This window comes from Hemitrygon akajei, chromosome 9, assembly GCF_048418815.1.
Source record: "Hemitrygon akajei chromosome 9, sHemAka1.3, whole genome shotgun sequence".
In the NCBI taxonomy this organism is placed as follows: Eukaryota; Metazoa; Chordata; class Chondrichthyes; order Myliobatiformes; family Dasyatidae; genus Hemitrygon; species Hemitrygon akajei.
In genome coordinates, this window is record NC_133132.1 from 23,275,959 (window position 1) to 23,293,835 (window position 17,877).

Consider the following 17,877-nt stretch of genomic DNA (forward strand, 5'->3'; position numbering starts at 1 on the left):
CTACATGGAAAAAGCCTGGGGATTTGGTTTATTCAGATAATTATTTCAAAAAGCAATTTCAGGCAGAGATTACACAGAAATAGCCTTGCTCTGTGCTAATTAATTCTATTATTCTATAAACCAACTCCTTCATTACAAGACAAACACTCATTGCTGTAGGGTAACAAGTGCCAAAATTAAAACTGAAAACATTTCACTGAAGAAAACTATATAATTACCAAGTACAACAAACACCTGCTATATTTAGAAACAGCCGAATTATGTGCACAACAGGCATAGAAGAGGGCAGTCTCTTCCTGCAAGAATGTCTTGTAGTGTCTGGGTTTAAAAATAGAGAAATCAAAAGTATTCACCAAATATTTGAAAGCTGCAAAAGAAAAACTTAAATTTGTCTTCAAACAGGATGCAAGGGATGCAACAATCCTGAAAAATATCCGTTGAAGTTATTTAAGTGTATTACAGTCATACTCTATTTAAAAGATCCAACAAAGTCACTGTTTTCAATTTAGCTTACCCTCTCCATTTTATAGTTGAAATATTTACCACCTCAATTCTTATCACTTTCCTCTCCATTGCTGTCATTCTCTCTTTAGCATATATGCACGCTCTTCATCCTTGCCCAGTCATTCATTGCCTTCTCCCTTCTTCTGATTCCCTATCTCTTCATTGTTAACATAACGTTCTGTTTCTCCCCCATTCTTGTAACATAACTCATTTTAAAAACTATTGCAACCACTTTACCCCATCAATTTTTCTTCCTCTACTCTGCAACCAATTTCAATAATCTGCCAGCTCCACACCTCACTGCTCATGTGCACAACAAATTCTGAACTGCTTCATTTACTGTCTCATTTTCATTGCTATCCATTTTCCTCATCTTTTATTTTTCTCTACCTTTTCCTTGTTATCCATCATCCTGCTGTTTTATTATCCTTTGCTATCAATCTCTCGTGCTGATTTCCAACTCCCTTTGCCACCTTGCGCACCCATTTCCAATTAGTTAATCCTCAATTTACCTCCATTACATTTGCCTATAGTTTTCAAAAATAGAATTATGAAACATTGTATCCGGTTCAGAAAATGGATCTAACACAGTGAGATCATAATTCTGTCCACTACTATCAGCAAGTTAAAATTAAACTGAAATTTTGTTTGTGTGGCTACTTACCATTTCAAGAACATACGAAAAGAATCCTTCCTCAAGCAAGGCTGCTCTTCAAAAATCTTCTCTTTCAAAACTAGGCCCTTACTATACCGGCAGTCTTTCTCCAAAGCTTTGCATATGTAATAAAGACAATCTGAAATGAGAAACAATGAGGTTTCACATACGTTGTTTTAAATAGCGCATGGTTTGCTAACCCACCTCCAAGTATCAGAGACATTTCAGTGGCTATAATGATCCACCTACAAAGTTTCAAACCCCAGGTTAAACTACAAAGCCTTTTGGCTTTGAATCACTTACAAACTAAGCACAGTATTCTGCAAAAACAGATTGTGTTGAAATTATTCCACAGTGGAAAGCGAATTAAACTGGCAATGTGCTGTTGGCATGTACGGTGCTAACCATTTAAATCAATGCTTCTGAGCCCACATATAACTTTGTCCACATAACAGATAGTCAACATTGCCTGCCAAAAGTAAAGTTAGACCTTGGCTGGGGTATGTTGATAATATAATGTTGCAACATCGATTTATCTTCAAGGCTTATGATGTTGGCATGTAACCAATTCCATACAATTCAATCTGTGGAAGAGCCCTTAATCAATGATCCCATTATCAGCAGTCCACCATGAATACGTATACCAAAAATACAAACTCAAACACTTTAAAACCCGACACTAGTAACCATTCTAACAATCAATTAATTTTGAAAAATGTTTTCAATGTTTTCTCCTCTACAAGACAGGAAAACTGTTCCAGTAGCTCATGCTTTTTGAAGGCATCCAGTTGAAAATGGACAAGCAATGAGTATAAATAATTTTACTACTCAGCACTGGTGATACATGGCTACTCAGCTGCTGGCAGTATCTCATCTTCCTCAGCTACCTTCTTGGATGCTGCTGCCTTGGTAATCGCTCCCTTAATGCTATCCCTTTACAAAGTTACAACATTACTTACAGGATCATTGATGACAACTGCAGTAGCCAATAATTCTCTATTCCATATTCCTAATTTTAGGAAGAGTTCAGCATCAGCGTGATCTACTGTAATTTCACATGGTGAAAATATAGATAGATAGATAGATAGATACTTTATTCATCCCCATGGGGAAATTCAACTTTTTTTCCAATGTCCCATACACTTGTTGTAGCAAAACTAATTACATACAAAACTTAACTCAGTAAAAAATATGATATGCATCTAAATCACTATCTCCAAAAGCATTAATAATAGCTTTTAAAAAGTTCTTAAGTCCTGGCGGTAGAATTGTAAAGCCTAATGGCATTGGGGAGTATTGACCTCTTCATCCTGTCTGAGGAGCATTGCATCGATAGTAACCTGTCGCTGAAACTGCTTCTCTGTCTCTGGATGGTGCTATGTAGAGGATGTTCAGAGTTATCCATAATTGACCGTAGACTACTCAGCGCCCTTCGCTCAGCTACCGATGTTAAACTCTCCAGTACTTTGCCCACGACAGAGCCCGCCTTCCTTACCAGCTTATTAAGACGTGAGGCATCCCTCTTCTTAATGCTTCCTCCCCAACACGCCACCACAAAGAAGAGGGCGCTCTCCACAACTGACCTATAGAACATCTTCAGCATCTCACTACAGACATTGAATGACGCCAACCTTCTTAGGAAGTACATTCGACTCTGTGCCTTCCTGCACAAGGCATCTGTGTTGGCAGTCCAGTCTAGCTTCTCGTCTAACTGTACTCCCAGATACTTGTAGGTCTTAACCTGCTCCACACGTTCTCCATTAATGATCACTGGCTCCATATGGGGCCTAGATCTCCTAAAGTCCACCACCATCTCCTTGGTCTTGGTGATATTGAGACACAGGTAGTTTGAGTTGCACCATATCACAAAGTCCTGTATCAGTTTCCTATACTCCTCCTCCTGTCCATTCCTGACACACCCCACTATGGCCGTGTCATCAGCGAACTTCTGCACATGGCAGGACTCTGAGTTATATTGGAAGTCTGATGTGTACAGGGTGAACAGGACCGGAGAGAGTACGGTTCCCTGCGGCACCCCTGTGCTGCTGACCACCGTGTCAGACCTACAGTCTCCCAACCGCACATACTGAGGTCTATCTGTCAAGTAGTCCACTATCCAATCCACCATGTGAGAGTCTACTCCCATCTCCGTTAGTTATTATATTGTTATTGTTATAATATATTGTTATCATTACTTCAAACAAAAATATATGTGGAGCAATTCTGTATTATTTCCCACTTTAAATGTATCCCAGTTTTTCTTCAGGAAGTTCACTGCTTGAAGCAAATGCACGTTAAAGGATAGGCATCTTGCAGTAATTTTTTAAATATATATATCATAGATTTATACATAAATCAGAGTCCAATGACTCTACTCGATTTACAATTATGACTACGTAGCTGAGCACTGCTCCAATGCCATACTTAAGTTTGCTGAAGACACCACTGTTGTCAGCCGAATCAAAGGTGGTGATGAATCAGTATATAAGGAGGGAGATTGCCACAACACTACCTCTCACTCAATGTCAGCAATACCAAAGAGCTGATTATTTACTACAGGAGGAAGAAACTCTAGGTCCATGAGCCAGTTCTCATTAATAGGTTTTAAATTCCTTGGCATTGTCATTTCAGAGGATCTGCCCCTGGACCAGCACGTAAGTATCATTACAAAGAAGGCATGGTAGCACCTCAACTTCTAAGGAAGTTTGCACAGATTCAGCATGTCTTCTAAAATTTTGACAAACTTCTATAAAGGTCAGTGAAGAGTATCCTGACTGGTTGTATCAGAGCCTGGTATAGAAACATCAATACCTTTGAATGGAAATATACAAAAAGTAGTGGACATAGCCCAGTCCATCACAGAAAATGCTTCACCACTAATGAGCACATTTACAAACAGCACTGCCAAAAGAAAGCAGAATCTACTATCAAGGACCTTATCACCCAGGCCATGCTCTCTTCTCACTGCTGCCATCAGGAAAGATGTACAAGCGCCTTAGATCCCACACCACAAAGGTCAGGAGCAGTTATAACTCTTCAACCATCGGGCTCCTGAACCTGAATAAGTTCACTCACCACAACACTGAACTGATTCACAACCTATGGACTCACTTTCAACTTGTATTCTAGATACTATTTATTATTTACGTATTTATCATTATTATTACTACAGTGGATTCTGGATAACCAAGTCACATCAGGACAAGTACATTTTGGCCCAATTAGCAGCTGCCCCAACTCACCAAAGTTTCATGGAAATAATTAAAAATTTATTTTAAAAAAGACAAACTGAGGCTTAACTGAGTAACAAATCATATATTTCAATGAAATACAGAATAAATTAGAACACCATCAATACTACTACAGTACTTGAAACTGTGTATTAGTTCCTAATAGTTATTGGAGGAATTTATCCAGTGAACACTGCTATGTTCTTCTGATTGGCTGTAAATGAACAAAATCAGCGCAGACACCTAATGTAGATACTGGACTGCCTTCAGACAATGCTTTCAATGATTACATCCTCCAAATGTTTATTTTCATGGTAACGTTAAAGACAATTGTCAATAACTTCAAATTCTTCATAGTTCTTAACTTGAAGTAGTGAAATTATTTTAATTTTCATTGCCGGCAGTTTTTTGGGCATCTCTAAGCCTGTATACTTGAAACTGCAGTGAGCAAAACAGTTACTGCTCATTTCTCACCAGCAATCAGTGACAAAGACACAAACACATGCAACTAATGCTAAATAAAAACTGTTCTCACCATACAATCTGTTAAGTTAGACAGCCTCTCCTCCTCCACTCTCACCCTGAACACCGGTGTGCCTCAAGGCTGTGTGCTGAACCCTCTTCTGTACTCCCTTTTCACCTATGACTGTGTTCCTGTACATGGTTCTAACTCCATAATTAAGTTCGCAGACAACACCACGGTGGTTGGCCTGATCAGAGGTGATGACAAGACGGTCTATAGGGACGAGGTCCAGCATCTGGCCGCGTGGTGTGCCGACAACAACCTGGCCCTTAACACCCAGAAGACTAGGGTGAAAACTGCCCAGCAGATTATCAGCACCCAATTGCCCAGCATTGAGAACATCTACCATAAACGCTGCCTGGGCAGGGCGAAAAGCATTATCGAGGATGCATCTCACCCTAACCATGGACTTTTTACTCTCCTCCCATCCAGTAGGCGCTACAGGAGCCTCCACTCCCGCACCAGCAGGCACAAGAAGAGCTTTTTCCCTGAGGCTGTGACCCTGCTGAACCTCACATCACAGCGCTAAGCAGTATTGCACCCACATTGTACTGTCTCAGTACTTTTATATTTGTGTGCTGTGGCACTTATTTTTTTATTTGCAGTTATTTTGTAAATAACACTATACTTTGCATCTCTGGTTAGATGCTAACTGCATTTCATTTGGCTTTGTATCTGTACTCGGCACAATGACAATAAAATTGAATCTAATCTAATCATAGTGTAGTGTCTAATGACCAAACACAAGTGTACACAAGTGTACACAACTGACGCTAGTTTGAAACTGTTTGGCAATGGTCTCCTGTTCCAATTAAGCAGTAAAGTATCCCAAACTAACAAAAGGAATTCTGGCTATTTTCCTCGATTAGTTTTGTCTTCAGGATTTGTCTCAAATCCAGCCCCGATTGATCGACGGCCCAATCCACTGTATTTGTTTTGTATTTCTACAGTTTGTCATCTTTTGGACACTGGTTGCTTGTCAATCTTTGTTCGTGTATAGTTTTTCATGAAATCGATTGTATTTCTTTATTTTCCTGTAAATGTCTACAAGAAAATGAAACTCAGAGTAGTATATAGAGATATATACTGTATATATTTTGATAATAAATTTACTTTGAGTGACTTTTAGTCCCTGGACTCAAGAAAAGCTGAGCAATCATCCACAAGCAACAGAACTACATGCTAGTGGAACAGCACGTGGGGACTGAGTTGCTGAACGCATGAGATGACTAGTAAATGCTTGATATGGTGAAAGCATCTTGGCCATCTTCAACTGTTGATGAGTAATGAGCCATGATTTATTTTTGTTCTGGACACATCTACAGCAATAATCTTTTGTCTGCAGAGTACCAACAGTGGCTTGGCCTTTGACACAGTATATTTTATCCAGCATGCGTCTACAGGAGAGGGCAGTTTCACCTACATTAAAGATATTAGTGGGATTAAACTCATGAATACATTTCTGCCAGTCAGCCAGATGTCACAATTCAAACAGCAAAAAAACAGCTATCATTAGGACTAAAGCTGTCAGCCATTGCTGCAAAGCTTCCAATTTTCGGCACAAGACATTCTTTCAATAAAACTATGCTTGGGCAGGCTTTAGCTATCATATCGAGCAAGTGCACCTTCTCCAATCTCAGATTTTTTCAGGTCATTCCTTTTGGTGTTAGTATCTCATCCTCTGCTCAGTCTTACTTTTTCTTACAGCATTCTTTATCCAGTCAGTGTATTATACGACATAAAATTCAGTCTGTATTCCTTCTTCATCGAGACCCTTCAGTGCTTTGTACTTGGTGTGCAGTTCTTGAAAGGTAACAAGTTTTTTTGCCAAAGTCAGTCATGAGGCTCATTTACATTTTAAGGGTCCATTTGCACAAAAAAAAACTCATCAAATAGAAATTGGAGCAGACACTAAAGTGTTCGAACATTTGTCTCAAATCTGACCCCAATTTATCGACAGCCCAATATACTGTATTTGTTTTTTTGTATTTCTACAGTTTGCCTTCTTTTAGACGCTGGTTGTTTGTCAATCTTAGTTCACGTATAGTTTTTCATAAAATCTATTGTATTTATTTATTTCCCTGTAAATTAATCGTGGATTCATTGCCATACAGACACACAAGAGACTGTAGATGCTGAAATCTGATTCATTGCCACATAGTTCAATATGCAGAAGCTGCCTATGAGGGCTGGAGTTGGTTGGACTGAGGAGAGCACTGTGGCCACTCAGCATGAAAATGCTGGGTGCTGGACTCTGGGCTCAGAGCTTCAAACTCATCGGGACAGTGAGTGTGGACTGTTGTTGGGGAAGCACTAGTAAATAAGCTTATAACTGTGGAGAAATTTCTGAACAAGAGAGCTGTGCACTGGAAAACATGGGAGAAAAGAATTTCCATGATGATAAGGGAGACCATAGTGTCCTTTTATTTCAAGATGTACATTATTCATAATATACCCAGTAAATATAATCACTGCTCAATTTTGCCTTCACCATGCCATTAGTTCATTCTTTTCTCAATCAACACACTGATGAACATAGGGTGCAGGCCCTCAGTGTGAAGTGTGGTCTTCCCCTTTGCCATGGTTCACCATGCTTCAGTTTGTCCATCAGCATATACATCTGCACTTTGGTGGCAGCAGACATCTCCTCACTCTGGAAGACTCAGGTTAATGCAGATGACGGTACAGCTTACACTGAACTAATGATCCTCCAGCAGTGTCTGTCTGTGTTGGTGTACAAACAAAGGAGTGCTCAGGACAAGCTTCTAAAGAACTTTGCAGAATACGAACACAACGCTGGAAGAACTCAGCAAGTCAGGCAGCATCCGTGAGAAAAGAGTAGCCAACGTTTCGGGCCGAGACCCTTGCATCCTTTTCCAGACCTTGGCAAATGCACAATGCACCACAAAGTGGAAAATTACCTCATCCACACTGCCACCAACTTGAGGACTCCATGCAGTGAGTGTGAGACTAACTGTACAGGAAGTCTCTGATGGTAGAGTCCTTCCTGTTACCAGCCAAGCAAGGTCTTGGTGAGTCCTGGTGAAGAGGAATTCAGCCAAGCAACAGAGAGTCTGCTTGAGAAATCATCCTGCAGAATCCATCATGTCGCTCCCTATCCTCCCTGCTGAACTTTCCATGCTGACCTACTTAGTGGACATGGCCAAAGGCTGGTTTTCCATAGAGACTTTTCTGCAAAGGGCAAACAGTACAGCAAAGCCCAACTGAAAGGAACTTTGCGTGGCAACAAGGTGAGGCCCATCCTTCACAACACTGAGGTCAGGTAGAATTGCAACAAGAGTGAAAGCTGCAACATGAAACTGGGTGTTCCAGTGTGAGGAGATGTCAGCAAGGGAATGCTAGCTTACAGTGGCAATATGTAGTGAGGAGAGGGCAAAACTGAAGTCAACAGGACAAGTCTGCAACGCAAAAGGTGGACAAAATCTAAAAGGGTGAAGACAAGGCTGAAGGCACAGTATACAAAATAAGGTAGATGAACTTGTAGCACAGTTGCAGATTGGAGTGTATGATATTCTAGGCATCACTGATGCATGGCTAAAAGAAGATTATAGCTGGGAGCTTAATGTTCAAAGATACACATTGTATAAAAAGGACAGGCGGGAAGGCAGAGGGGGTGGCATTGCTCTGTTGGTTAAAAAAAAATGAAATCAAATCATTAAAAAGAGATGACATAGGGTCAGAAAGTGTTGAATCATTGCGGGTAGAGCTAAGGAACTGCAAGGGTAAAAAAGACCCTGATAAGAGTTATATACAGACCCCCAAAAAGTAGTAAGGACGTGGTCTACAAATTAGAATAGGAGATAGAAAACATATGCCAAAAGGGCAATGTTACAATAGTGAAAGGGGATTTCAATAGGCAGATAGATTGGAAAAATCAGGTTGCGGCTGGATTCCAAGGCCTACGAGATGACCTTTTAGAGCAGCTCGTGGTTAAGCCCACTAGGGGATCAGCTATTCTGGATTGGGAGTTGTGCAATGAACCAGAATTGATTAGAGAGCTTAAGGTAAAAGAACCCTTAGTGGCAACAACCATAGTATGATCGAATTCACCCTGATAAAGTCAGATGTATTAGTATTACAGTGGTGTAAGGGAATTACAATGGTATGAGAAGTGAGTTGGCCAAAGTTGATTGGAAAAGAACACTGGCAAGGATGACACCAGAGCAGCAATGGCTGGAACATTTGGGATCAATTCGGAAGGCACAGGATATATACATCCCAAACAGGAAAAGGTTTTCTAAAGGAAACCATGGCTAACAAGAGAAGTCAAAACCAACATAAAAGCCAAAGAGGACATATAATAGAGCAAAAATTAGTGAGAAGTTAGAAGGTTGGGAAGAGTTTAAAAAACAACAGAAGGCAACTAAAGAAGTAAAGATGGAACATGAACGTGAGCAAGACAATAATATTAAAGGTGATACCAAAAGTTTCCTCAGATACTAAAGTGTAAAAAGAAAGGCAAGAGTGGGTATCGGATCACTGGAAAACAGTGCTGTGGAGAGGTGGCAATGGGGAACAAGGAAATTGCGAATGAACTAAGAAGTATTTAACATCAGTATTCACTGTGAAATTATATGAAAAAAAACGCAGGGTAGACGAAGGAGAATCGGTTCATATTGTGTACTTGGATTTTCAGACAGCCTTTGACAAGGTGACACACATGAGGCTGCTTAACAAGTTATGAGTCCATGGTATTACAAGAAAGATTCTAGCATGGATAAAACAGTGGCTGGTTGGCAGGAGGCAAAGATGCATAGTTCCCTGAAGGTGGAATCTCCTGTGGATAGGGTGGTGAAGAAAGCTTTTGGTATGCTGGCCTTTATAAATCAGAGCATTGAGTATAGGAGTTGGGATGTAATGTTAAAATTGTACAAGGCATTGGTGAGGTCAAATTTGGAGTATTGTGTACAGTTCTGGTCACTGAATTATAGGAAAGATGTCAACAAAATAGAGAGAGTACAGAGAAGATTTACTAGTACGTTACCTGGGTTTCAGCACCTAAGTTACAGGGAAAGATTGAACAAGTTAGGTCTTTATTCTTTGGAGAGTAGAAGATTGAGGGGGACTTGATAGAGGGGGATAGATAGATTTGACGTGGATAGGCTTTTTCCATTGAGAGTAGGGGAGATTCAAACAAGAGGACATGAGTTGAGAGTTAGGGGGTAAAAGTTTAAGGGTAACATGAGGGGGAATTTCTTTACTCAGAGAGTGGTAGCTGTGTGGAATGAGCTTCCAGTAGAAGTGGTAGAGGCAGGTTCGGTATTGTCATTTAAAGCAAAATTGGATAGATATATGGGCAGGAAAGGAATGGAGGGTTATGGGCTGAGTGTGGGTCAGTGGGATTAGGTGCGAGTAAGCGTTCAGCACGGACTAGAAGGGCCGAGATGGCCTGTTTCCATGCTGTAATTGTTATATGGTTACATAGTTATAAAGAATGGGAATAAACGGAACATTTTCTGGCTGGCTGCTGGTGACAAGTGGTGTTCCACAGGAGGTCTGTGTTGGGACAGATTCTTTTAACAAAATATGTCAATGATTTAGATGATGGAATTGATGGCTTTGTCACAGAGTTTGCAGAAGATATAAAGATAGATGGACGGGTAGGTAGCTTAGAGGAAGTAAAGAGGCTACAGATGGACTTAGATTAGGAGAAAGGGCAAAAAAGTGGTAGATGGAATACAGTGTCAGGAAGTGCGTGGTCAAGCACTTTGGTAGAAGAAATGAAAGGGTTGACAATTTTCTAAATGAAGAAAATGAAAAATACAAAAGTCTGAGGCGTAAAGGGATTTGGTAATCCTTGTGCAGGATTTCCTAAAGGTTAATTTTTTTATTTCAAGAGAGCTAGAATAAAAACAAGGATGTAATGCTGAGAAGAGAAAATCTGCAGATGCTGGAAATCCAAGCAACACATACAAAATGCAGGGAGGAACTCAGCAGGCCAGGAAGCATCTATGGAAAAAAGTACAGTTGATGTTTCAGGTCGAAATGCTTCGGCAGGACTCAATGTAATGCTGAGACTTTCCAAACCACTGGTGAGACCTCACTTGGAGTATTACAAGCAGCTTTGGGCCCCTTATCTTAGAAAGGATGTGCTGAAACAGGAGTGGATTCAAAGGAAGTTCACGAAAATAATTCCAGGATTGAATGGCTTGTCATATGAAGAGCATTTGATGGCTCTAGGTCTGTACGCCCTCTCATTTCCATCTGAGATTCTGCCAACAACAGTTGTGTAATTTGTGAATTTATTGATGGCATTTGAGCTGTGCCCAACCACACAGTCATGAATGTAGAGCAAGTAGAGCAGTGGGCTAAGCACACATGCCTGAGGTGCGCCAATGTTGATCAACTACGAAGAGGGGATACTATTACCAATCTGCACAGATTGTGGTCTTCTGGTTAGAAAGTAGAGGATCCAATTACAGAGGAAGGTACAGAAGCCCAGGTTCTGTAACTTATCAATCAGGATTGTGGGAATGATGGTGTTAAACACTGAGCTGTAGTCAACAAACAGAATCCTGACATGGGTGTTTGGAGTTGTCCAGGTGACTGAAGGCCGTGCAAAGAGCCATTGAGATTGTATCTGCTGAGACCTGTTGTAGCAATAGGCAAATTGCAGTGGGTCCAGGAACTTGCTGAGCCAGGAGTTGATTTTAGCCATGACCAACCTCTCAAAGTACAATAGTAATCAATGCAGCTCACAGTACTCTTAATGGGCACTGGTACAATTGTTGCAGTAAATAGAAATTTTCACTGTGCCTAAATGGTCATTACTGAGAGGTAATCCTGGTAACAGGATGGTTGGGTAGTGGCTGATTTAGGACCTGTATTTTCTTTTAATATTCAAAACAAGCTCCAGGGCCCTATATGCCTTGGCAAAGGCATTCGGGATATATTGGAGATCTTTTTCAGAGTGTGCTGAGATGGCAGTAATGTGTTTCTCAATATAATATAACGCTGCAATAACTCCTGATACACACCCCAATGTTTTCATTTATGAGATCCATTCTAAGCAACAGAAACAGAGCAAAGCTCATCAGCCTTCAACCAGTTCTACCATTCAACAAGATGAAAGCTGGGCTTTTGATTCAATGCCACTTCCTGCACGAACCCCATATTACAGGCTGACCACCGCTTTTCCAGAAATTGATGGCTCAGCCATCAATTGGACAAAATTATAAGACACAGTTTACTGGGCAGATATCTGTGGTGAGATTTATTTTGACAAAAGCATGCCATTTTTTATTATTTACATTACACTAGGTGGCAGTCCCAATAATTTGTGCTTATTTTATATAAATTTAACCCTAACTATGGCTTCTAAGATAAGTGCAAGTATCAGTGGTGGTATTGATCCAAGAGAAGGTTGCAATGTTGAAAAAGCTGGACCAAGGTGTTTCTCTGGGTAAGCCATGTGATGACTGAATGGTTTCACCAGTGTCAGAGTGATGGAGTCAACTTATGATAATTAACCAAGCTAAGTTGTTCCATAAAGAACTTAAATTAGAACATCTGCGTGACTATAGTGAAGGTTGGCTTCTTAGCGCCATGGAATTTCCATGCATAAAGTGAGTGGAGGAAAATGGTCTGTAAACCAGGAAGGAGTTACAGTTGGCCCTCCTTATCCGCAGATCCCGCATGCGCGGATTCAACCAACCGCGGATCAGGAAAACCCGTAAGTTCTCTCCAGCACTCGTTGTTTGAACATGTACAGACTATTTTTTCTTGTCATTATTCCCTAAACAATACAGTATAACAACTATTTACATAGCATTCACATTGTATTAGGTATTATAAGTAATCTACAAATGACTTAAAAGTCCAGGCAGTCCCCGGGTTATGAATGAGTTCCATTCCTGAGTCCGTCTTTAAGTCGGATTTGAAGTCGGAACAGGTACATCCGGTATTATTTAGCGTAAATTAGTCAAACGTTTTTCTTAGTATATAGTACATATTTTACCTTTCTATGCATATAAAACACTTAAGAAACATATGTATTTCAATAATTAAACCACTGCATTGCTAAGTAATAATTGTAGCTTTCATCGGGGCAGGGTCTTTCACATGCTCCATTAAAATTGTTCCGATCGTTGACCAACTGTAGCCTTACGCTTTTCCAATGACTGATGGCGTTTCGCTTCTTTCCGATCGCTTTATTACTTCCACCTTATTTCCGATCGTGATTGTGATTATTTTTGTGAACTGAAACACCGCGGATTCAGAGCTACACCGGGTCCTAATGTCTAACGCACTGAACATGTTAAATTAAGTCCGGGGTTCCGCTGGGTCCTAAAGACCACCACATTGATTCAGGTTAAATAAGGGAAGGTGGTAATGCTGGAGCGGACAGTCCCATGGGAAAATCACATGGAAGAGGCCTTTGAAAGGAAGCTATCCAAGTACGCAGGACTGGTCAGCAACTGCCAGCAGGCTGGATGGGGAGCGAGGTGTCTCCCAGTGGAAGTTGGTTGTAAGGGATTCGCAGCCCATTCCTTAGCCAGAGCCTACAGCAATTTGGGCATCGAGGGAGAGAGGAAGAGGAGAGCCAACCGCAATACCACCGATGTGGTAGAGAGGGCCTCAAGAGAGGGGAGCCATGGAGTCATGTGTAGCTAGCCATCTGGACACAAGCTGGGGTCTAATCAGCCCCGGCTGGGTCACCTGGAGAAGAGTGTATGATGTTGAAAGACCCGAAACACCCAATGATTCCAGGAATATCACTGATGATGTGTCCAGAAGCATCAGTAGATGTATGCACACAGCAATTAATAATCCTTTATCAACTCCTGCAATCCATTATTATTACGCAACACTGATCCGGCAAGGCTCAAGAACCAAGGGTGCCGGAAAACTCTGATCAACCTGTACTTGATTCACTTAATATCCAAATAATAACTGATCTCTCTCTTTTAAATATACTCAGCATCAGGACTCACTCACAAAGAAATCTAGAGGCTCACTACTCTGAAGGAAGAAGTTTCTATTATTTTATGACTGTGACATCCGGGACATTTTGATTTTCCAACTTTGCTAATAGAAAATGTATAAATAGGTGATATAATCAATAGAGAAATAAAGTAACTGGGTAGTTTAGATGCTATTAACATTATATGAATATTTAAAAACAAACATAAAAAGTCATGTCATCCTGGTTTTCAGCTGAATTCTGCTATCTCTTACTTCACAAAATTTTCAGTTCAGAATACAGATCATGAGCTCTTCCCAGGGCACAATACAGATATTGTGTAGGTGTAGGCCTCCGTTAGTCTCGATAGACCATGGATTTGCACCTTGGAAAGTTTCCAGGGCGCAAGCCTGGGCAAGGTTTTTTCTAAATGGAAGACCAGCAGTTGCCCAAGCTGTAAGAGAGAATAAGATGCTAGGATACTAGAAACCAAGGATAAATGAGACGACTAACATTACCCCACTTTGGAGCCAACGTGACATGATAGGCCAAATGGACTCCTTCAGTATTATTACAAGAATATGAGGTCACTTTTTAAAGTACTAATTCTGGGATTTTTCTGTCCAAAGGGATCACAGATGACATGAAAATTGGTGGTGTTGAGAGTATAGCAACACAAGTTGCCCAAGGGTATAGATCAGAGCTGGGCAGAAGGTTGACAGATGGAATTTAATCCAAGCAAGTACAAGATGATGCACTCTGAGAAGTTGAGTTGTAGTACAACATTTGTAGTAAATGATAAGGTTTTAAGGAACGTTGATGGGTCCAAATTCATATTGTGGCAACAAAGATAGAAAAGAGTGGTGAAGGCGGCACATGGCCTGCTTGTCTTTATAGGTTGGGCCACAGAATACTAATATTAGAATGTTGTGTTGCTAACACCAGTTAGACCACACTTGGTGTATTGCATACAGTCCTTGTTGATGTGATTGTACAAGAGTAAGTGCAAAGGACGTTTACCAGGATGTTACATGGATTGGAGGACTTTAGTAATAGGAAGAGATTGGATAAGGTGGTCTCATTCTACCTGGAGCAAAGGTGGCTGAAGAATGACCCTTTGCAGGGGTGTCAAACTCATTTTAGGTCACGGGCCGGATTGAGCAAAATGCAGCTTCATGCGGGCCGGATCAGTCGGACGCGTGCAAACGCAGCTTTCGTTGCCTCCGTTTTTTCAGCCTACTCTCATGTGTCTCAGTCTCTGCTATAACTACAAAGTGTTTCACTTTACAAATTCTGTTTCTTATGAAGAAGACTGCCGAATAAACACTAAAAACCCTGAAAACCTGGTACCTGAATAAACTCAGCATTAGCCATATCATACGCCATAGGCGCTTCGATTACTGGGGCCAGCTTTAATAGTAATTAGATATTATCTCACGGGCCAAAGATAATTCCACCGCGGGCCGGATTTGGCCCGCGGGCCTTGAGTTTGACATATATGCTTTAGAGGTATGTAAAATAAGAGGCTTAGAAATATTAGATGTCAGATTATTTTTTGCATGGTAGGGTTACCAAAAGAGGGAATATTTATGGTGAGAAGGAAGAGCTGTAAAAGGCATCACTACAGAAAGTTTCTTTTTAAACAGAGATTGATATGTGGAACATGCTACCAGTAGTAGTAATAGATTCTGATACAATTACTTTATTAAAAGATGCATTTAGACAAGCACTTGAATAGGCAAGTCATAGAAGGATATAGACCTAATGCAGACAAACAGGATTAATATTGATGGGTAAAAAGCTCAGCATAGACATGGTGGGCCAAAGAGCTTATTTCTATGCTGTATGACACTACGAACAACAAGGACATGTTTTATTTTAAATGAGTACACTAATTTCAAAAACAAAGCAGACATGCAAAGGCTCAATACACTATTAATTGGAACAGTGGACTGCCTGCACAATTCCACAATGATCTGCAATGACCACTGCATCACACCATCCATGGAAGACTGCAGTTAATTCTCTGCAGTCTTACAATTCTTTCAACTAAGCATTCTCATCAAGTGAGCTGAGTAGCCACACTAAAATTTGAATGGAAATTAAGATAAACAGATTAGTATCCAGACATTTATGAGGGTTTAGTCAGTCAGAGGGCAAGAACACAGAAGTAGGCCCTTCAGTGCATCTAGTTAATGTTGAACTCTGCCTAGTCCCATTGACCCACGCCTGCACAATAGCACTCCATAAACCTCCCATCCATCTACTTCTTTAAGCTTCTCTTAAATGTTGCAAACAAATCCACATCCACCACTTCTGCTGGCACCTCATTCCACACTCTTAGCACCTCTGAGTGAAAAAGATCCCCCCTCAGGGTCCCCTTAAGTATTTCACCTTTCACCCTTAACTTATGACATCTAGTCCCAAGCCTAATACAACGCCCCACCTCCTGTACTCAATACTCTGATTAATGAAGGCCAATGTGCCAAAAATCTCTTTACAGCCCTATCTAGGAATTATGGGCCTGCATTCCCATTTCCCTTTGTTCTACACACGCTAATCTTGAACAAAGGAACAACATTAGCTATCTTCCAGTCCTTTGGCCGATCACCCATGGTGAAGGACATTTTAAATACCTCTGCTGGGCCCCTGCATTTTCTGCACTAGCATGTCAAAAGGTCCAAGATGCCTTATTAGGCCACAGGGATTTAAGACACCCTAATTTGCTTCAAGACAGCAAGCGCATCCTCTTCTGTAATCCTGATATGAATCACGACCTCACTACTGTTTTATTCAGTTCTATAGACTTAAGGCACAAACTAACGGAGATGGGAGTAGACCCTCACATGGTGGATTGGATAGTGGACTACTTGACAGATAGACCTCAGTATGTGCGGTTGGGAGACTGTAGGTCTGACACGGTGGTCAGCAGCACAGGGGCGCCGCAGGGAACCGTACTCTCTCCGGTCCTGTTCACCCTGTACACATCAGACTTCCAATATAACTCAGAGTCCTGCCATGTGCAGAAGTTCGCTGATGACACGGCCATAGTGGGGTGTGTCAGGAATGGACAGGAGGAGGAGTATAGGAAACTGATACAGGACTTTGTGATATGGTGCAACTCAAACTACCTGCGTCTCAATATCACCAAGACCAAGGAGATGGTGGTGGACTTTAGGAGATCTAGGCCCCATATGGAGCCAGTGATCATTAATGGAGAACGTGTGGAGCAGGTTAAGACCTACAAGTATCTGGGAGTACAGTTAGACGAGAAGCTTGACTGGACTGCCAACACAGATGCCTTGTGCAGGAAGGCACAGAGTCGAATGTACTTCCTAAGAAGGTTGGCGTCATTCAATGTCTGTAGTGAGATGCTGAAGATGTTCTATAGGTCAGTTGTGGAGAGCGCCCTCTTCTTTGTGGTGGCGTGTTGGGGAGGAAGCATTAAGAAGAGGGACGACTCACGTCTTAGTAAGCTGGTAAGGAAGGCGGGCTCTGTCGTGGGCAAAGTACTGGAGAGTTTAACATCGGTAGCTGAGCGAAGGGCGCTGAGTAGGCTACGGTCAATTATGAATAACTCTGAACATCCTCTACATAGCACCATCCAGAGACAGAGGAGCAGTTTCAGTGACAGGTTACTATCGATGCAATGCTCCTCAGACAGGATGAAGAGGTCAATACTCCCCAATGCCATTAGGCTTTACAATTCTACCGCCAGGACTTAAGAACTTTTTAAAAGCTATTATTAATGCTTTTTGAGACGGTGATTTAGATGCATATCATATTTTTTTTACCGAGTTAAGTATTGTATGTAATTAGTTTTGCTACAACAAGTGTATGGGACATTGGAAAAAAAGTTGAATTTCCCCATGGGGATGAATAAAGTATCTATCTATCTATCTATCTATCTATCTAAATACAAATTGAAAAATTTCAGTTAAGATCTCCACATCTCTTTCGGTCCTGTGCATAGTTGTCCACTCTAATCTTCAAGAGGACCAGGTTTGTCCCTGTTTAATATATCTGTAGAAGCTCTTGGGAT

The 17,877-nt window shown here is 41.1% G+C and overlaps 1 protein-coding gene across 2 annotated transcripts in view; it reads right to left on the reverse strand.

Moving 5' to 3' along the window:
- Positions 1–17,877, reverse strand: part of cabin1 (calcineurin binding protein 1) — a 564,595-nt gene that overhangs the window by 511,449 nt on the left and 35,269 nt on the right. For both annotated transcript variants that reach the window (XM_073055615.1, XM_073055613.1), the window contains exon 6: positions 1,169–1,298. In XM_073055615.1, coding sequence (XP_072911716.1) covers positions 1,169–1,298 — 130 coding nt within the window. The remainder of the gene's footprint in view (positions 1–1,168; positions 1,299–17,877) is intronic.